Source organism: Danio rerio, chromosome 23 (assembly GCF_049306965.1).
Source record: "Danio rerio strain Tuebingen ecotype United States chromosome 23, GRCz12tu, whole genome shotgun sequence".
Classification (NCBI taxonomy): domain Eukaryota; kingdom Metazoa; phylum Chordata; class Actinopteri; order Cypriniformes; family Danionidae; genus Danio; species Danio rerio.
Window position 1 is genome coordinate 41,214,871 of NC_133198.1, and position 22,930 is coordinate 41,237,800.

At 34.2% G+C, this 22,930-nt stretch overlaps 1 protein-coding gene across 1 annotated transcript; it reads left to right on the forward strand.

Annotated features, from left to right (window-relative positions):
* The first annotated feature begins 740 nt into the window (after positions 1-740).
* Positions 741-22,930, forward strand: cbln4 (cerebellin 4 precursor). The gene is given in 3 exon segments (NM_001110391.1): positions 741-1,428; positions 19,533-19,649; positions 22,298-22,930. Coding segments are annotated over 3 exon segments (600 nt in total). The 5' UTR covers positions 741-1,143; the 3' UTR covers positions 22,496-22,930.

Sequence of the window (22,930 nt, forward strand, 5' to 3'; positions counted from 1 at the left end):
CTTGTGGCATCATATTCAACAAGACTTGAGGCTGTAATTGCTGCCAAAAGTGCATCAACAAAGTATTGAGCAAAGGCTGTGAATACTTCTGTACATAAGACTTTTCAGTTTTTTTTTTTATTTCAATAAATTTGCAACAATTTCAAAAATATTTTTTTCACATTGTCATTATGGGGTATTGTGCGTAGAATTTTGAGGAAATAAATGAATTTAATCCATTTTGAAATAAGGCTGTAACATAAACAATTGTGGAAAAAGTGAGGCACTATGAATACTTTCCAAATACAATGTAGATATATATAAATATTGATAATAAAAATGTGTAATATATTAATACATATAATATTAATAATTGTATTATGCTCATTAATACTGTTATTTTTATCATAAATAATATAGAATAATTTTTGGTAATAAATAATAAAAAATAAGAATGGTTACCATTTGAATGTAATAATAAATATAATTATAGAAATGTAATAGCAATAATACTTTCTTTATATATCATTATAGCCTAAATATTAATTAGGCTATAGAAATTGACATTATACTATAAATGTTATTAATTTAGTTTTTATTAAGTTGTCCTTGTCGAGTTTTCTCTTCAGTGCTTCTCAGGTGAATATTGAAAAATATTCAGATTTCTCTGACGTTGCTCGGCATGTTGCGTGTCAAGGCGAGTTAACAGAGTTGGGCGTCATTAAAGGTGTGCGCGCTTCTGAATCTGGATAGAGAAAGAAAGAGAGAGAGAAGGAGGGGGAACGTACAACTGCAAACACGGATACGGTTTTGCTCTAGTTTTCCCCTCTTAACAATTTGGCGCAAAACTAACGTGGACAAAAAGTGTGCACCGTGCAGGCTTTGCGGGTAAATCATCTCCGCGCGGATAACCTTCAGCTCTCCAAAACTCGGAGTTCAAAACTACCCGAATCAACAAACAACACACGGGGAAGTGCAGCTATCCAAAACATGACTTTAGACACGAGGTTTCTGCATCCACCTACGCGTATGTGGTGATCTGTGAAGCAGCAGCGGGTCTCCGGACGGATGTTTGCGGTCGCCGAGCTCAGACGCGGAGCAGTCGCGCAGTGACGGGACCCGGACAGCCGCCTGGATTTTGGCTACGGAGATCATCAGTTCATCATGGTGTCCGTGAAGCGCTGTAAGAAGGCGTTTGTCGACTCCGTGGCTCTTCTTTTGTGTCTGGTTGTGTTGTGCGAGGCTCAGAATGACACAGAGCCCATCGTCCTGGAGGGCAAATGCCTGGTGGTTTGTGACTCGAACCCCGCCGACTGGAAGAGCTCGTCCTCACCGCTCGGAATCTCCGTGCGCGCAGCAAACTCCAAAGTGGCTTTCTCTGCCGTGAGAAGCAACAACCACGAGCCCTCCGAGATGAGCAATAAAACCAGAATCATCTATTTCGACCAGGTAAGGCTGTTTTACTCATTTAACTCGTCCTATATTGAAGAGGGCAGTGATTTTTAAAGAGAAATCTGACTTTTGACGCGCGTAAGTTGGGCGAATATTGATTTTCACGTATATATATATATATATATATATATATATATATATATATATATATATATATATATATATATATATATATATATATGTGTGTGTGTGTGTGTGTATGTATGTATGTATGTATGTATATGTGTGTGTATGTATGTATGTATGTATGTATGTGTGTATATATATATATATATACTTATTATATAAATATGAGTGTGTCTGTTTGTTCGTAATATAATATAGTATTTATATAGTTTTTAATTTGTATTGCAATTGCATGTGATCATAATGTATATAATTTAGCTGACCTTTTGACAGACGATCTTGATAGCATTTTTTTTTTTTTTTACATTTTTGAGGAGTAAATTTTCACATTTTAACTTTTAATGTCAATAAACAGTATTATTGATTGTATCAACAAAGGCGATAGACAACAGTGAATGCAAGATGTAGCAATATAATTTTTTGTGGGACAAATTAATTTAATTCTACACATTTTTGTGGGGTAAGTTGTCACGTTGACCTGTAAGTTGTCTCAAATTGTAATCTGTAATGTCAGTAAACAGTATTAAATATGCTTAAATTAGCAAAAGTAAAAGTCAACCATGAATAAAAATGTATTAGCATCATTGTTTTGACCCAAAAAATGTTGTATTCATAAAATAAATATGTATTCATACAAACTAGATGACCAATTAAAGTACATGCAGTCACTTTTCAGTGAAGGCTTTGTTGTGACTGTGCAGTGCTTTAAAGTATACTAATTTGATTTAATATATGTATCAGGCACTATTTTGTAACATGTTTAAGTTTTTGCTTGACTTTACTTTTACATAATAGTTTTTGGTTTTCTTTTGAATGAAACAGACATTAATCATTAAAATTAGACGAAACACTTAATCATTAAGTTTATTTGTAATCATGGCAGATGCAGCAATTAAGATAATTTCACCCTTTTTAAAAAGATTTAAATATGTAAAGAAAATGCAACAGGCATCAAACATAAAATAAGTAAATTTGCCATAATTAAGCCAGGTCATAAAGCACCAGCTAATAATATCCTAAATCAAATTATTGTGATGACTGGAGAGGTAATTTACAATTTTGCATGAAAATAATTATTAAGGCCTATATGTCAAACTCAAACTTCAGCTATTTTTTATTGGAATAAATAGTTTAGCTGGCATCCTAGATATCTACATTTAGATGTATATACACAGTTGAAGTCAGAATTATTAGCCCCCCTGTTTATTTTATTTCCCCAATTTCTGTTTGACAGTGTTTTTTAACACCTTTCTATTAATATTAATTTTTAACAGCTCATTTCTAATAACTGATTTATTTTATCTTTGCCCTAATGACAGTAAATAATATTTGACTAGATATTTTTCAAGACACTTCTATACAGTTTAAAGTGACATTTAAAGACTTAACTAGGTTAATTAGGTGAACTAGGCAGGTTACGGTAATTGGGCAAGTTATTGAATAATGTTGGTTTGTTCTGTAGACTATCGAAAATATATATAGCTTAAAGGGGCTAATAATTTTGACTTTAAAATGTATTTAAAAAATTAAAAAAGCTTTTATTCTTGCTGAAATAAAACAAATAAGATTTTTTCCACAAGAAAAAATATTATCAGACATACTGTGAAAATTTCCTTGCTCTGTTAAACATCATTTGAGAAATATATGAAAAAGAAAAAATCACAAGAGGGCTGAAAATGTTTCATATTCACTGCTGTCCTGTTGTAAGAACGGCCTAATTATTAATAAATAATAAGTAACAATGGTCTGCTTGACACTGAAATCATGTAAGCATATGTTTCCAGCACATCTAAACAGGATTTATATAAATAACACTGTGATCAATCATTAGTAACAAGTCAAAATGTCAGGACTGCAAAGTGCAGTTTTTTTTATTATTGTATTGCTTATTTTCTGTCGTGAACGACCTACAAACCACTTTTCCTCACGCCTCCATCAATGCTTAATTTCAACTTTTAAGCTTTATGACTACAAAAAATGTTAATTGAAACATTCATGCATGTGCTGAATTTACGCCTTCGAATGTCTCCCATTCCGTTTGTTATGAACTTTAACACGCTAAAAATAAGCTCGTCCTTGTGTGAGTGTTCTGTTCGCTGTGTGTTTTTCGGTGCAAGGCACGACTCATCCTGATTTCATTCAGTTTGCTTTCTTGGACGAAGAATTAATGAGTCAACGTCATTATGCGGGGTCAGATCAAACACAGAGCATCCCTGAAGAAAACTAAACTCCTTTATTACCAATATCCTTGAAATGAATGGGAAATTATGCAGGAGATGAGGCCGACGTGTGTTTGTACTTCATGATTAAATTATTTCCCAAAAGAAAAGGGAGGGACATTTTATGAATCATGTGTGTCTCTCAATATTACTAATGCATAGTTTTTTGCAAAGTTCACTCAAGGGTCAGAAATTCACCTCTTCAGTTTCAAACAAACAAACAAACAAACAAACAAACCAATAAGTTAATAGTTGCAGATTTATTTTTTATAGTACAATCAAATTAACTTTGCAAGTTATTTCAACTTAAATTTCATTAAAATTAAAAAAAAAATCCGATTTCATTTACAATGAGGTTTCATAAGGTAGTTTCATATAGCTTAAAATTGAAATACTGTACTTTTAATTGTAGTAATAAAGTTAAAAAATAATTTATTTAAAGTCATGACGTGTTTTATGTTAATTTAACTTGTTGTTTTATAACATTATAGTTATAAAGTTATAAAATATCTTATTTTAAGTTAAATAAACATTTGTCAAATACTTTATTAGTGTTAAAATTAATTTCTCTGAACATTTTTTACCTTATTTATATTATATCTTATCTGATATATATTATTTATCATATCTGCTATCTTTATTGTCTTAAAATTGTAATTTACTTAATTACTTTAATTGGAAAATTATAAACTGTAACAAAATGAAACTGGAAATCATTAAAAAATATTAGTACATTAATAATTTACTAATAAATAGTAATCATTTTATATAATTGCAGCAATATGACAGATATTATTGCTAATGGTTGCTCTTGATGTTGATCTACAGTATGTATTTTGATATTGCTCTTGAAATTGCTATTGTATTTGATTATTAATGCGATCAAATAATAGAAGACATTTTTAAGTAAGAGTTTTGAATAAGGTCAGGTATTATTTGACTGCACAGTCAATATCATTAATCAAGTTATGCAAACAATTTTCATACTTGAATAGTTTCAGTACTTTAGTTTAATGAGAAGATTTGCAACACACTTAACACAATTCCACCATTTTTATCAAGTAATTGAATGCCTCCTATTGGCTTATGCTCATCAGACAATGTGTGTGAGGGTTATTATAAGTTTAGAGCTGCAAAAGTGTAGTTTAAAAAGAAATGTAATATAATATAATATAATATAATATAATATAATATAATATAATATAATATAATATAATATAATATAATATAATATAATATAATATAATATAATATAATTAATATAAATAATATAATATAATTAATATAATATAATATAATATAGTATAATATAATATAATATAGTTAATATAATTAATATAATATAATATAATATAATATATAATTAATAATATATAATTAATAAAATATAATATAATATAATATAATATAATATAATATAATATAATATAATATAATATAATATAATATAATATTGCTACAGTTTATACATTTTGACTTTTCACCTTAATCACAAAACTGTACTTTAGCTTTGTATTATTCAGATTACTTGAGCATTTGGTGCCTGCTTATCTTTATTTTTAGTCATTTTGTGTCCTTTAATCCTTGTTAAGTTTCCATCACTGTTTTAGGAAAGGGTAATGCTGACAAAAAGCTATAAATATGATCCTAAAATCACCAATAGTTGGCAGTAATCCCTGTCTTAATGAGTGATTCAGTGGATCACACATTCACTTGATTCATTCAAAACTGCTGATTCATTTAGAAACAAGGGAATCCACAAAGTTCTGTTCAGAAGGACTCATGTCTATGCCTTTCGAAGTGTTAAACCTTGAGAGTGACAGGTTTAAGCGATTAGGGCATAAGGATGAGCTCTAGACATGGGATGATAACCATTTTCAATGTATACTCCGGTTTGAAAAAGTCAAGGTTTTAAAACCGTCAAAACGTGGTATGTGTACAATTTTTTCATTTACGTTTTTTTATTTATTTTTTTATGACAGCAGTATCTCCAGCAGAAAAGATATCCAAAGATGCTGTTTTAAATTGAAAAAAAAAAACTGTTTTTGAAACAAGTGAAGCTGTTCCATAAACTAAGCTTAGAGCAAAAGCCAGGCTTATTTTTTTATTTAAATGTTTTATTTAAAAATGGAATAACTACAGCAGTTGCGATCGTCTGATCTCACATGAAGCATGAGATCGCGATATCTGATGACGTGTACAGGTGCTGTAGTGCTGTCCCAATTCTTAGGGGTAAAAATTGTAGCACTTCCCCTTCACACTCGTTTTTAATGGCAAGGTAAAGGGGTAGGGGTACAAAAATTGAATTATAATTGGGCCTAAAAATACAGACACAGGATGCAAATTTGTTATTATCCTTTGCAAGTCATCTGTCCTTAGGTCTTCATTTATTGAGTGATACATCCTAGCACCTGAAATTCAATACCTGAAAGTTTCATAGGTTTAGATTTTAGTTTCGTAGGTTTAGCTGAAGGAAAGACAGTTAAAGTGATAAACTCTTCTGCAATGTAGGATTTTTTTCAGCAAATTAGTGTAAATTAAACTTACAGAACGAAACACTGTATATTTACAGTGCAATTGATCTTGCTGTACATGCATTTACAGCATTGCACATCTTTACTGTAAAAATACAGTAGTTTTAGCCTTCTCACCTACAATGTAGCTTAATACAATACACAAAATTTACTTGTATTTACCCTTTCATTTATCTGCTTACTGTAAACCTATCCAAAAGTGTAAATAACTGTATTTTCTAAGGTTGGCCAGGATTCACGCTCATTTTTTTACTGTATTTAGATTCACAGCAAATTAAAAATACCTTTTTATTGCTGCCAAGAGGATATTTCCTACAATGCAACTTTAAAATAGAGAAGCATACTGGATTACTGTAATACATTCATTCAGGGGTCGCCAAAGCAGAATGAACCGCCAACTATTCCAGCAGATGCTCTTCCAGCTGCAACCCAGTACTAGAAAACACCCATACACTTTCGTATTTACACACATACTCAAACACTATGGCCAATTTAATTTTCCCAATTCACCTATAGCGCTTGTCTTTGGACTGTGGGGTAAACCGAAGCACCCAGAGGAAACCCACGCCAACACAGGAAAAACATGCAAACTCCACAGAGAAATGCCAAGTGGCGCAGCCAGGGCTCAAACAAACTATATAGCCACTGATCCATCATCCCGCCCTACTGTTACACACTAAACTATTCATATTACAGTAAAATACTGTGCAATGTACAAAGCAATTGCTAACTCCTAACTGCTGCTCCACCTGAAAGCACATGCTGGAGATTTACTAGAATGTATCTACTGGCAATGCGCATTAACCTTGGGGTATAATGTCAGCTCGCATATCATTAAAGCAACAATTATGATATTATAATACACAATAAACCAGGGGTGTCCAAACTTGGTCCTGAAGGGCTGGTGTCCTGGAGAGTTTGGCTCCAACTTTAATCAAACATACCTAGACTAGCTAATCAAGCTCTTACTTGATATACCAGAAACTTCCTGGCAGGTGTGTTGAAGCAAGTTGGGGTTAAACTCAACAGGACACCATCCCTCCAAGACCGAGTTTGGACACCCCTGCACTAAAACGGTTTTACTCACCGTCCTGTTTTAAATCAGTTTGTCACGAAAGTGAAACAAAAGAAGACATTTTGAAGATGTTTTTGCGATGGATGTTGACTGATGATGTAAATGCATACAAGGCATCAATGTGGTTTAAAATAGCTTGTTTATTTTCCAAGGCTTCAGGTATTTGCTGAAGTTCATTATTCACTGAGAGAAGTAACAGAGTCTTCAGTGTGATTTGTTTGTGGATTAGACTGATTCTTCTGACTCATGCGAGTTTCAAATTCAATGGTCTATTTCTAGAAATAATATGAGTGAATAAGACTTGCATTTTGATCTGAAGCTACTGTCTGGCTTCAGAAGGCTCATCTTTATGAACTTTTTATGAATGTCTTGATCTTTCTGTTGCTTGAGTTAGTTAATAAAAACAAAAGAACTAAAAAGAAACTAATGTTTTAAAAAACTTTTTTAAATGGTCAAAAACTTTTTTTGAGCTTCTGACAATAAAATATGTATTTTTAATTATTTAGTTTACTTTAAACATGCCCCAAATTGTATAAAAATTACAAAAACACTTAATTTATTAATTTTTTTTATATTAAAAAATATAAATATTTTAAATAAAAATGCAAAAATAAACTAAAAGTCAATTCTGTTAGGGCTGACGTGTTTCAATACAGTGTCGAGATCCCGAATCGCAAGTTTTTCTAAATGCTGCACCCCAAAGCATGATCCGAAACACCCAAGTCACGTGACTAAAGTGTTTCAAAACACTTGGTCACGTGACTAAAGCGATTCAAATCATTGATCAGTTCAGAAGCGTTGTGAGACCTGGCAAATTATATTTGACTGCCAGGGTCAGAAAAACTTGTGTCTAATGTGGCCTAGTGGACTGTGCATGTGCACACTGTTACGGTGCTTCAAATGACTTTTGGGTTTGAATCCCGACTTGTACAAATACTCCAAAATCATGGTTTTATGTACTTTAATCATGTTTCTGTTTTATGGTGTAGTCTAAATAGGATACAGCTGCGGATATGCAATCAATTTAGCATCATTTTTGTAACACTGTAAAACAATAATTAATGTTTACTGTGATGTACTGTGTATGGTTGGGTTTAGGGCTTAGGTAGACGTTAATAAAATACAAAAAAATGGGAATTTTAATGAATAATATAAATAATTCTTGTTGACTTCTGGCCACAACTGTGTCTGATTTAGCAACAACCCGTTTTAATTGTAAATAATAAAATTAAATTATTTAATAAATTTAATAAACCCGATAAATTTATTCACAAAGTGTTTATTCATGACAAATACAAAGTTCCTTGACAAAATACAAATTCAAAAGCCCCATTTATTTTCATTCATTCATTTTCTTTTTGGCTTAGTCCCTTTATTGATTCGGGGTCACCACAGGGGAATGAATCACCAACTTATCCAGCACGTTTTATGCTGCGGATGCCCTTCCAGCTGCAACCCATCTCTGGGAAACATCCATACACTCTCATTCACATTCATACACTATGGACAATTTAGCCTACCCAATTCACCTGTACTGCATGTCTTTGGACTGTGGGGGAAACCGGACCACCCAGAGGAAACCCACGCAAACGCGGGGAGAACAGGCAACTCCACACAAACACCAACTAACCAGCGACCTTCTTGCTGTGAGGCGACAGCACTGCCCACTGCGCCACCGCGTTACCGCCCATTTATTTTATGGTAAAATAATTTTAAGTCTTATATTTTATAATATAACTAATATCATTTTTTATTTAGTTTACATTTTTTGAAACATTTTAGACATTAACATGTATTCATATTACATTAACTCAATTTCACAATTATTACAAATTAATATATTTTAATAAAATGTTAAGAAAGTAAAACTATACATAAACACAATTGTTACTTGACAGAATGATTAAAAATCAATCTTTCATTTTTTACTACACTAATAAAAATATAGAAGAACGTTTTGAAAGAAAGTACAATTTTGATTTATCTGCCAAATTTAATGTTTGTGAAATTTAATAACACGTTTTGTAGAGAATATCCTTTTTTATGACATATTTTTCAGTGACTATATATTTTTTGTAGTTTTACTAAGTTATAAAAACGTACAAATTTAGGCAAAACAGAAAATAAAAATAAAAAAACTAATAAAACACTGAAGAGTTCAGATGCAAAACCCTCTAAATCCATCAAATCTCTTGTTTTGTAAATGAGTATTTTCTGTTGAGCTCCTCTAATAAGGTTCAAAAGTTTATTTTAATAAGTAATTATAAGGTTATTAGCTAGTAAATTAAATAACTTTTTTTCATTAATGCCACTCTAGACAATTCTTTGGTTTTTAGCAAGATACATTTTCTTTTGCGTCAAAACCAGCTAAATCCACTTCTGCTTTTTATGCAAAAATAAAAGAATTGCATCTTAACCTTGTCTTTTGTGAAATGCAGTTGCCATTTAATGTATAGTAAATCTGACTCATTCAAAGTAGCGTTGCTATGCAAAAATATGTTATTGAATGCATGTTACACTTCCAACTTCCATTGTGTCTTCTTTTTCTTATAATGCAGTGTTTTGAGGTAAGGGATGTTTTCATTTGCCATTCACTGACAGTGGGACAGGCTCTTCCAGTTCATCAAACTCTATCTTTTAAAATCTAAATTGAAAGTGGAATAAAACAGCCTCACAAAGCCAGCGTATCAGCGCGCTGCTACATTGAAATCATATGATTCGATTCGCGCTTCTGATTGGTTCTTGGGATATAGCGGCTTTTGCTGTCAAAGGCAAGTGCCGTTTAGCGGCTTTTGCCAACAAACTGTTATTTCTGAATGCGCTGATGCTGGGATTTGGATGATTTGAAGCAAATCTATTTGTTGATGGTGTGATACGTGCCTAAAGCGTTTACTCAATGCCGTTATCTCATTTTTGACTAAAGTGGCATTTAGCAGCTTTTGCATCTGAACTCTTCATATATTATTAAAAAAATATAACAGACTCTCAGCGACACTAAAATAACAGAGAAACTAAAGACAAAACCGAATTTAGTTTCCACTGCAAATATTTTTCAGTGAATTTTTAAAAATCTCTTTTTAGTTCATAAAAGCAGGATTCTATAATAAACTAAAAAAAAAAAAAAAAAAAAACGTTAATGGTAGCTTGAAATAAAGCAACACAAACTTCACTTTTAGCTAGCTGCCAAGGAAATTATATATATATTTTTTCAGATATTGATTGTTACAAACCCCTGATGTTCATTTAGGGAATGGAGTCTGACATTTATGTGCAAATAAAATATATATTTTTTACAGATAGTGAATAAGAGCAAAAGACAACCAAAGTAGATACCAAAAATACGTGACTTTATTTTTAATACCCAAATGTGAACAAATACAACAAATTAATCAAAATAAAGAAAAAGTAAAGAAGCATATACAATATATACAACGATGAAGCAGTGACGCAGTAGGTAGTGCTGTCGCCTCACAGCAAGAAGGTCGCTGGGTCACTGGTTCGAGCCACGGCTCAGTTGGTGTTTCTGTGTGGAGTTTGCATGTTCTCCTTGCGTTCGCGTGGGTTTCCTCTGGGTGCTCCAGTTTCCCCCACAGTTCAAAGGCTTGCAGTACAAGGGAATTGGGTAGGCTAAATTGTCTGTAGTGTATGAGTGTGTGTGTGAATGTGTGTGTGGATGTTTCCCAGATATGGGTTGCGGCTGGAAGGAATAATAAAAGCACTAAGCCGACAAAAAATGAATGAATGATTGTATATATATATATACACAACACTAAGACAAATACAAAGACAGGAAAAAACAAGAGAGCTGGCAGAAGGGACGAGGGTGGCGGTTAAGAAATGAAATGAACCAGAATTCCAGAAGCATCTAACTAACTAACTATGTGAAAACAAAGGAATTAACAGGTCCTGACTGTCTACTCTATCTATCCAAAAAGTACAAGAGGTGGCGTTTGCCACTAACCTAATGTACTATACAGAAGAGTAGTACTATGTGTTGCAAAATGTATGTCACGTGACCTTCTTACCTGTCCGCTTTGTCCAAGCCTCGTAAACAATGTTAACTGAGAAATGGAATAATATACGAATAACGGAGGGATAATGTGCACACAGAAACGAGCAACAACAAAATACACAGTTAGACAGGGTTCTTTAGTAATGCAACGATATAAACACAAACAAGCGGAAAAAGAAAAGGGAAGGAAGGGGCTGGTGAGTGATCTGAAGTGCGCTTTTATGACGGGTGGTCTTTGCTTACTGGATGTGACGTAAGAGTGACGTAACCGGGGAGGAAATGATGGACAGCTGAATAGACCAATGAACGGAACCTGAGAATAATGAAAGCAGATACAGAAAAAAAGAGCAACAAAGAGAGAGAGAGAGAGAGAGAGAGAGAGACAATATAGACAATTTAGACAATATAGAGACAATATACTCTGGCTGACTATCTTTACACAGTGACAGATAAAGGTCTGAGGAACACCCTAAGCAGAAACAGACTCAGCGGACACCAGCTGGCCATAAAGACGGGCCGGCACAGACAAACATGGCTGCCGGTGGAGGAGCGGCTGTGCCCACACTGCCCTCAGCAGCCGATTGAAACAGAACTGCACTTCCTTACGGAGTGCACAAAATACTCAGAGATCCGGGAGAAGTTCTACCCGAAACTCACACACACACACAAAAACTTTGAGTCCCTGTCAAACAATGAGAAACTGCCCATCCTACTGGGGGAGTGTGTGTGCTGCTGTGTGTTAGCAGCTCAGTTTGTGCACTCCTGCCACCGTCTGAGGAACCCACAATGATCCGCTCCACTGTCTTTAACACACAACTGGAACTCTTTACTTGTGGGCTTACTGTTGATATTTTTGTCATCACTTTTATCCTGTTTCACAAATTACCATTAATCTATTTTTTTATTTTTATTAATATTTTTAGTTTTACTGATATATTGTTATTTTTATGAATCTATTTTTATTTTTTACATTTCTTTCCTTTATTTCTATATTATATTTTATGTTCATATTTGTTTGCACTATTGCCCTTTTTGCACTGTCTTGTCTGTACGCAGCGATGCTGCACTGCTCTGACAATACGAATGTAAAGTTATTTGTCATGCCAATAAAGCACCTAAAATGTGAAATGTGATATGAGAGAGAGAGAGAGAGAGAGAGAGAGAGAGAGAGAGAGAGAGAGAGAGGGAGAAACACAAACAGAGCACAAATAACACAAATACATAACATCGATATATTTCTAAAAAAACATAATAAAATGACCAAATAAACAAAACCAAAAATATAAACTAATATCTGATACAAAAATATTATTAACAGTGATAACAGTCTCTTAGCGACACTTAAAATAACAGCACAGAAAAACCAACGACAAACAAGTTTGCAACAACTTGAGCATGAGCAACTCAAATTGCATTTAGGCATGATTTATTCCTTTAATTCCTCCAGATATCTCTGGATAGCCCAGGATAAGCTTGTCTCTTTTTGCTGAGACGCACAGAAGCGGGTGTACATTTTGCCCTTGAGGAGCCATTATTGGCCTCTTATTGCTTTGGCTGCAGGAAACTGAGCAAATAAGGTGAAAAAGTGCGAAGTGTCCAGTAGCCCTCATAAGAGCGTCCAGTCACCGGTCTGGGAAACGCTTGTGAATCTTTCTGTGAAGCTAAAAAAGAGTGTTTGGGCTGCTGAGTGTCTTGCTACATTATCACTGCCAGTTTATGTGGAAAGTCTTTGTTGGCTTTACAGACATAGGGAGTTTGGCGTCAATGGCTGCGCTGAGCTATAAATATTCATGCATCGCTTATAGTACAATGAAGAACCCAAAATCTGAAAGTGACAGTCAAAATGCTTGGTTTAAAATGTGTACAGAAAGACTCCATTGGTTGATGTTTGTTACTGTTGGAGTCTGATTTAAAAGCCCCTTGTATATTTTATTCCCCAATTTCTGTCGTAAGGTTTTTCAACACATGTCTAAACATAATAGGTTTAATAACTAATTTCTAATAACTTATTTCTTTTATCTTTGCCATGATGACAGTAAATAATTTTTGACTGGATATTTTTTTAAGGTACTAATATTCAGCTTAAAGTGACATTTGAAGGCTTAACTAGGTTTATTAGGCAGGTTAGGGTAATTAGGCAAGTCATTGTATAACGATGGTTTGTTCTGTAGACTATTGAAAAATATATAGCTTAAAGGGGCTAATAATTTTGACCTTAAAATGGTTTAGAATATATATACATTTTTTTAAATAAATTATGTTTTTATTCTAGCCTAAATAAAACAAACACGAGTTTCCTATTCTAGGAAATATTGTGAAAAATTCCTTGTTCTGTTAAACATTATTTGTTTAAACATCAAAAAGAAAGACAAGGGCTAAAAGGCCCTGTTTGAATCATTTGAAAAAAAAAAAAAAGAGTAATTTGTTGTCCATGTACTTTGTGTAGTATTGAGTGAAGTACTTAGAAAAGAAATGACGTTTGAGCTCTCTCAGCCGTCTTAAATTACCCTCATTAAAACCCTTGGATTGCAATGGGAAAAATATATATATTTAGCTAGAATTTCAAATCTAGTTTGTTCTAGAAATTTTGCATATTTAATGAAATAATGCCTCATATTCAAATAACAATAATAAAAATAATAAATTTTAGAAAACTAGTACAAAAATGTTTGCCGTTTGTAATTTAATCAATCAACTAACGTAACATGGTAATAAGTATTTTTACCCAATTCACCTGCTTTAAAATAAAAGGTTCCAAAATGGAGTTTTAAAACTTGTATTTATTAGTAGTAATGCAATAGAAGTATGATTTTGGTCTTTTTAAAGAACCTTTTAGTAAGGAGTTTTTAAAAGAATAATTTTTCTTAAACTGATTTTCTTAAATCTTTGTGTAAATAATAAACTGAAATGTGTCTTTTAATTTCATCAGTCTAGTCACGCTCTTAAGTCCTTGACAGACCGAAAAGTATAACAGTTTGTTATTTCAGAATGAGCAGAATATCTACTTTAAACAATTAAACAAAAGTTTCTGTAAGGAGCAGAGTGAAAAAAATTATTATTTATACAGTCAGATTAACTTGAACCAGCAACCTTCTTGCTGTGAGGCGACAGTGCTAACCACTGAGCCACCGTGCTGTCTCTTCATAGAACAGTTGATGCCAATAAAAAAATGGGTTTAAAATTTAAAGAGCATTTTCAGAGAATTATAAACTGATCAGATTTATACTTTTGCCTGGTGCCGCATGGCAGACCTCCGCAGACTGCACGCGTACCTCACGAAATGGACAAGGCTTTTAAGCTGTGGTCACACCTGGGTTTGAGCTTGCAAAATTCTGTCATATGGCGCTGCGAAGAGGGGCGGGGGAACAAGATGTTAAGACATTACAAAAATTGCTCCATATTTTAAATTCCTGTGCAGAGAGGTCATGTTTTGATCATCGATTGGTCTCATGCAGTCAAGTGATGCGTTTCGCAGGTCAGAGTTCACCAAGCTTGAACTTTCCAACGCATCAGTCTGCGAAACTTGACGCACAAGCTTGCGCTTCCGACCTGACACATTTACGGGCCTATGAATGGATGTCAATGGGGGGGAAAGTCCAGTGTGACCGAAGCTTTATACTTGCCTCGTTCGCTGTTGTGATATTCTTTAAAATGACAGGGGGCGGTCAAAAGAAACCCACTGTGAAATCAGACAAATTAACAAAGAAGTAGGAAGTTTTCGAAACAACTTCATGTCATTAATATCATTCAGTATTTTTAAACTAACTATTTGTATACATTATTTTAATGATTGTAAAGATTTGTATAACCATTCAAGATTTTTTTTAACCAAACTTTGATGCATCACTTGCTTTTGTTCATATCACGGACAATTTTACCTATCAAGTTTATTTAAATATCAATGACAACATAACATGGGTTGCTCTATAAATATATTTTTCATTATGGCAGGAATAAAAGCAAAAAAAGTACGCTTAATAAAAAATTCTGACATTTGTTTTTAGATTTACCCCACTCCACAGTTCACACATTACTGTTTGGCTAGTTTCTGTCTTCTTATATGCTAAAAAGGCAATAATGGTCCAACATTCCTGACCATTATCACCAATAAAGCCTAGAAAACAGGGCATCAGTATATTGTAAACAGATAAGTATAAATATTTCTTTCAGTTATTCATTCATTCATTCATTTTTTTGTCAGCTTAGTCCCTTTATTTATCCGGGGTTGCCACAGCGGAATGAACCGCCAACTTATCCAGCACATGTTTTTATAGAGCTGATGCCATTCCAGCTGCAACCCATCTCTGGGAAACATCCTTACGCACTCAATCACACTTATACACTACGAACAATTTAACTTACCGGATTCACCTGTACCGCATGTCTTTGGACTGTGGGGGAAACCGGAGCACCCCGAGGAAACCCACACAAATTAAGGGAGAACATGCAAACTCCACACAGAGGTCACCTCTTTCCAGTTATCAAAGAAAAAAATTGTTCATTAATTATAGTTTTGTAACTATTAAATTGTTTTAAATTCAAAACTGTAATATTTACATCAGTGTAAAACGTATAAACAGTGGGGAAACATATTTCTGTAATTGTGTACCTGGTCTCCACTTTTGCCATGTCCTCTTTTGGCTTTAACAAACTAATCCCTCAGGTTTTTCCAAATATTGTAACAAAAACGTTCCTTTTTTTCCATGGCTGTTGCAATTTCTAGCTGAGAATTATTGATCATCTGGGCCCGTTTTTCAAAAGGTTTAATCCAGATAAAATGAATCTGGATTCAGTAATTCTTTTTTTTTTAGATCCATGATCACGTAATCCAGCTTACTTTTTGAGCCAGTTTTTCAAAACAACATCACATTGGATCAATCTGATCCGGATCACCAAATCTGGATAACCAGCGCTCAAACAGGATAGGAAATCACAATGTAGAACTATAGATATGTAAAGAGCAACAAGTAGAATATCCATTGTGGGGTCAATATAACCTTGATTTAATTTGAAATGAAAACACACACATTTAAAAATAAATAAATAAATAAATCAAAATAAATACAAGAAAAACCCCACCCCATCCTCTTCAGCAGTCCGCTCATCTGAGACCTACAACACAAACACTGTACATTGAGGATATTTATAACAAGTTTCAAATATAGATGTATTGAATTAAAAAGACAATGTCAAAAACTACACAATAACTTCAGACTTCCTCATCTGATGAGGAGAGACCAGCTTGTCTGAGCGTAGCCTTTAAGAGGCTACGTTAGTTTCTCCTTTGCCAGACGAAGCTGTGTTTCTTCCCTTTCAGTCTCTTTTTACAATTGTTAAAAGTGATTTCAAAAATCAGTGATTGCCATTCTTTGCATTTTTTTGCATGCATCACTAATAAATATTCTAAAAACAAAAAAAAAAATCCATTGTGATATATATATATATATATATATATATATATATATATATATATATATATATATATATAYATATATATATATATATATATATATATATATATATATATATATATATACATATATATATATATATATATATATATATATATATATATATATATATATATACATACATACATACATACATACATACATACATACATACATACATACATATATATATAGCCTGACGCTATATATGGAAAACCAGTCATCTCTGCCTTCGCCGGCGATAAAGACGTGACGGATGAACAAATACAATTAAAACCTTATGAATAAATAGTATATCTTGTAAGATACTGCATGATACAAATGTATTATTTGATACATTTTTAGTTTTCATTACATTTTGGGCATGTAATCCACGCTGAATCCACCCTTCTAATGGGATCAGTTTAATCCAGACTTTTTGGATCAAAGTGATCTTAATCCTACCAAAAAGGTCTGAAAAACCCAAAACAAAGGTTTGATCCGGATCAAAACCAAGATTGGATTACTTGATCTAATCCGATTATGTAATCCGTTTTTACTTTTGAAAAACCCATTTTCAAGATTTGATCCAATCCGTTGTCCAAAATCCTTGTGGATTACTTTTGAAAAACCGGGCCCTGGCTATCTCTAATATCACGGATCAAAAAGGTGTCTGTACAGTTGTACCCATTTCAGGCAAAATCTCTTCAAAGTGTTTCATATTGAACTCAAATCAAATGCGCCGCCGCGCAAACTGTTCAAACTGTTCGCGCTCGAGTCTCAAAAAAAATAATGCGTTCTGCCAGCCGAAATCATGTCACGCGCACCCAAAGTGAACCTCTGCTAACACATCGATGATGTCACATTTGCCATGCGCGCTCAAGCAAGCTAGTGGACGCGTCGAGTATAAACCAGGCTTAACAATACAACTCATCCATTTTACATGAGTACCTTCCCTTTGCCTGAATGCTTTCAGAATCTAAAACCCTCTTTTCATTTCCAGGTTAAAATGAAAAGAAATCCCGCAGCTCTCAGACTTCTGGAGCTCAGTGTTTGTAGCCTGTGTGTTTGCGGCTGTTCATAAAAAAGCTGAACAAGCATGAGCTGTCTCTTTTTGTTTGGGCTCTTCTTCAGCTTTAATAAAGCAAAGATCAAAAGCGAGAGCGCCATGGACCAGCGTACCTGTGTGAGAACAGTGAACAGACTAGCTTCATGTCTGAGAGTGAAAGGAAGACAGTAAATACACTTTCTTTTTCATGTTCAATTCAATCAGGTTTGCTGAACAGGACCTGAATTTTCGTCAGTCTGGAGAACGCTGAGTTTTAATCCTGCTGCAGGACATTTGAGGCTGTTAATGTTTGATTTAATGTTCATGTGAAATCAAAAGCTAGTTTTATTAGGCTTTCTCATTATATTTTTCTGCTTTGTCTGTATATTCATAAACTCATTAGTTTGTAGGGCAAGTAGTTTGACCGTTTTCTGCTGTTTATTATTCCTATTAAAATTCACATTTGAAAGTTATAAACATTTCAATGTTTATAACTTTTGTCAAAATGAATCAACGATTTATAGTTCTGCGTTGAGTGATTGACCATGGCCCACAGTGCCTGCCTTTTGCACGTAGTCATTCATTTATACTTCTGTGTTCTGTTTGTGTTGCTCTGCAATAACACTTCTGAAAAGCTAGCTTGCAGTGGGTTTTGATGTTCCTCTGTGTCGAGTTTCTTCACTGGTGTTGTGTGTTTTCTGAATTCTACCTTAATATACAAGTAGCTAAATCTCGCTCAATTTAGGGCAGGAACCAGTGAATGTGCAACAACTTAAGTCATAGGGTAAACACAAAACAAAAGTCCAAATGGACTGCCTTTAGGGGACACAACACTTGTAAACACTCGCTCCAACAGGATCGCTGCTTTCTCATGGCTCTCTGCCCCGCATACACTCGTCACTGCTTCAAATCGACCAATCACGGGGCTTGCAGTACCTATCGCCATGATGGTGTAGTTACATTTTTTTTAAAGGTGCAAGTCAGCGTCGACGTCAGCCATGGCGAAGGGTCTGCTATTGCACAGGCTATACCTGACCATATTCGTACACTAATTTAAATATAAATCAGCCTCAGCCTAGAGAAATGCAGTAGAGAGCGAATCAAATGCACGTGCCAGCATGCACCACAAAACATAGGAATAGGAAAATTATTACATTTATCTGAGCAGATGCTAATGGTCTAATCCGATTCAATGATTTATGCTAAGCTAAGCTAAAAGTGCTTCTGCCACACCCTGAGATCAGCTGACTGGATTAAAAAATTGTAAAATTCAACTGTTTTACTCTGGTAGTAAAATTTGCCTTTTCCAAAAAAGTGGAGTGTTCCTTTAATGGATTTGGAGGTATTTGTGAGATTTCTGTTTCCATCTTCCCATTTTTGGTGTGTTTTATATTTAGCTTTTGTAGGATGTGGATCATTTGTAACATACTCTTGCCTTCCTTTTTTGTTTTTCTTTGTTTCTTTGTTTGGTATATGTTGTTATTATGTTTACTGTTGTTGTGATGAAACGTATTAAAAAGGCCATCTAGAAATGGAGCAAGATATATTGTACATTTTCTGGTTGTATCATTTTGCTGGGCACTGTACTGTATTTGTCTGAATGTGTATGTGCTGAAAGCTCTGTCTGCTCTAATCTCTCTGAAATGCCTTTTTTGCAGGTTCTTGTCAACATAGGAAACTATTTCACATTGGAATCTGTCTTTCTTTGTCCCCGGAAAGGAGTCTACAGCTTTAATTTCCACGTTATTAAAGTGTACCAGAGCCAGACTATACAGGTGAGCAAAGCTTTTATGTGTACAGAAAGACAATATTTGATCGCCTTCATTTTAAAATCATATCTGAGTTAGAGGATGTAGAAATAGTGTGTGGGTCTGTATGAATAATTCAATTTTAATATATAATTAGAATGCATTACAGTACAATGCAGTTTTAATATATTACAATGAATGATTCCAATTTAAAAAAAAAATCAATGTCAGTTAAAGGTGTAGTAGGTGATTTGTGGTGATTAGTAGTAGGTGATTTTTGGTTGAAAGTCTCTTCACAGGCTAATAGTAATGGTTACAGTAAATGATCTAAATGTGTTTATATGTATTTTTATATTTTGGGTAAGGCATAAAACCAAAAAAAATGTTCATCCAATTAAATAGGGTCGGACAGACATCTCTCATAATTCCGATAAGTAGCCTAATCTGCAAATACAGATGTAAATTTCTGCACAGCCGTTTGCACGCATCTCTGCCGACTGCCCCGCGTTCACGCACGATCGGTAAAAACCTGCTGAATCTAAACTTTTTAAAAACCTGAATCAATATTGGAGTTACCTTTGCACGCTGGAAAAAGGATGACACCATGTCCGAAGGATTTCTCTTAGACAGGTAATGTTCAGGTTTAAAACCAAAGGGGTTTTATCTTCACAGAAGTGTTGTTCTCACACTAAAACCTTCTGATGAAAGATTGATAAGACTATTTTCAGTTTCATAAGGGACCTTTTACAGCATCAATAATGTAGATTTTAATTAGTTTAACAACAAAACACAAGTAAATACCGCTATTCCGCCTAGTCTCTCCCTATATTGTTTACCATGCAACTCTAATATTCAGTCTGAAATAGCATGTCAGTTGGCTTGCATGCCGCCTGACAAGCACTAGTCGCTTTTAACACATGAGAGAGGGTTCTTTTGCCGTGTTTGTGTTTAAGGAGGCGTGGCTCTAGATGGCAGGGGAGGGACTGTGATTCAGAGATTTATGCTAAGCTGTTAGCATTGTGGAAGATCACCTACTGCACCTTTAAATTTCTAATAGTACAATTTTCTCATGCTTTAGGTTACTTTATATTTAACTAAATAATTTAATATTAAAAAAATAAAATATTTAAAAATGTGATAATATTGTCCTTAAAATAGTCCCTTCATAATTATAAGGTATGTTTATTAAAGCTTTTTATTCATAAAAGCATTCATTTGACTATTTTACTGTTTTGTTAGGTGAAGTTTATTTGTAAACTAATTTCGAGAGGAGCACATGCTCTTTTATTAGTTAAGAAAGTTTGCTCTGATCTGTATCTTAAATAATACAATTAATTCAAATATTAGATAACCTAAATATACATTTGACTGGACACTACCTGACAAAAGTCTTGTCGTTGAGTTGTAAGAGCAGCAAATAAATTCCAAAAGGTAGATTTTTCTGATGAATCATCTGTTGAACTGCATCCCAATCATCACAAATACTGCAGGAGACCTACTGGAACTTGCATGGACCCAAGATTCTAATAGAAATCAGTCAAGTGTGGTAAAGGAAACATCATGGTTTGGGGTTACATTCAGTATGGAGACGTGCGAGAGATCTGCAGAGTGGATGGCAACATTAACAGCCTGAGGTATCAAGACACTTCTGCTGCCCATTACATTACAAACCACAGGAGAGGTCAAACTCTTCAGCAGGATAGCGCTCCTTCTCCACATCAAAGTTCCTGAAGGCATAAAAGGTCAAGTTGCTCGAGGATTGAGGATTGGCCAGCCCAGTCACCATAAATGAACATTATTGAGCATGTCTGGGGTAAGATGGAGGAGGCATTGAAAATGGATCCAAAGAATCTCGATGAACTCTGGGAGTCCTGCAAGAACTGTATCTTTGCCATTCCAGATGACTTTATTAATAAGTTGTTTGAGTTATTGCAGAGATGTATGAATGCAGTCCTCCAATATTCATTATTTTTTCCACTGCAGCATGACTTTATATTCTATACTGTACATTATTTCTGTTAAGTGTCTAAGCAGAGTCAGACCTTACTGTCCTAATTAAATAATTAAAAATCAAGGCTTGATCATATTTTATTTTGGTAAAATAAGCCTAATCTAGAGGCCTTTGCCTTTCATATAAGCCACTTCTGATACCAAATGATCAACTAGAAGTCCAGTTATTATTTGTTGTTCCTAAAACTTGGATAGGTGACAAGACTTTTGTCGGGTAGTGTATAATCACACCAACAGTCTGATCTACAGCACTGAAAGACATCATAAGTGTCACAATAGGTGTTTGTTTCTACATATAGCCAAAAAGTAAAGGCAAATTAGATCGTTTTAGTATAAATTAGTATAGTTTGACCTAAACAAAATACGCAAACTAACCAAAAAACTCCCAATTGTTAACATATAATTCGCAACCTGATTGGTTATAGAAAACATTTAGTGGACAGCAATGTAAGGCATTATGAATATTTCTATAATGCATTGCAAGCAGACTTCAAGTCAAGTGCTATGAGAAAAAACTTCGGTGTAAATAAATGTTAGCAATAAAAAATCCAAGTGGCCATCACAAAAGGAGATTCATGACACAATATTTTTTTCTGAAATTGATCTCGTCACAGTTGAGATTTTTGCATTGATTTTCTTTTTATATCTCTGTGTTTGTGCTCCAGGTGAATTTAATGCTAAATGGAAAACCAGTCATCTCTGCCTTTGCCGGCGATAAAGACGTGACGCGTGAAGCCGCCACCAACGGAGTCCTTTTGCACCTGAATAAAGAAGACAAGGTTTATCTGAAACTGGAGAAGGGGAATCTGGTAGGCGGATGGCAGTACTCCACCTTTTCTGGCTTTCTTGTTTTCCCCCTGTAAAGCAGAAGTACTTCACCATTTCTGTCCCGTCGTCATTGTGTAATCGGCCCTTCAGCATTAATCGGAGGCCCTCAAATGGAGTGATAGCTCCAGACATTCATTCAGCTGTTGTCTACGGACTACTGGAAAAATGTGTCAATGGCAGTGAATCTGGAGAAGGGGGACATGTAATTCAGTGCAATATCACTTTCTGCTGCAAGTCGCTCTTCGTGAATCCAAGGATGTTCAACAACACGTTTGTTTGTTTCGTTCGTACTTGTGTTTTGTTTTACTTTGAGTGTTTTATAGTGAAACATCTGTGAAAATGGCCTCTATTATGCTATTCTAAAAAAAAAAAAAAAGGTTATGTTTTCATAATGTCAACATCAAATCTTTTCTCACAGTTCCTGAAATAGTTGGTTTGGCAGTTCAACCCAAAAATAAACATTTCTTCAC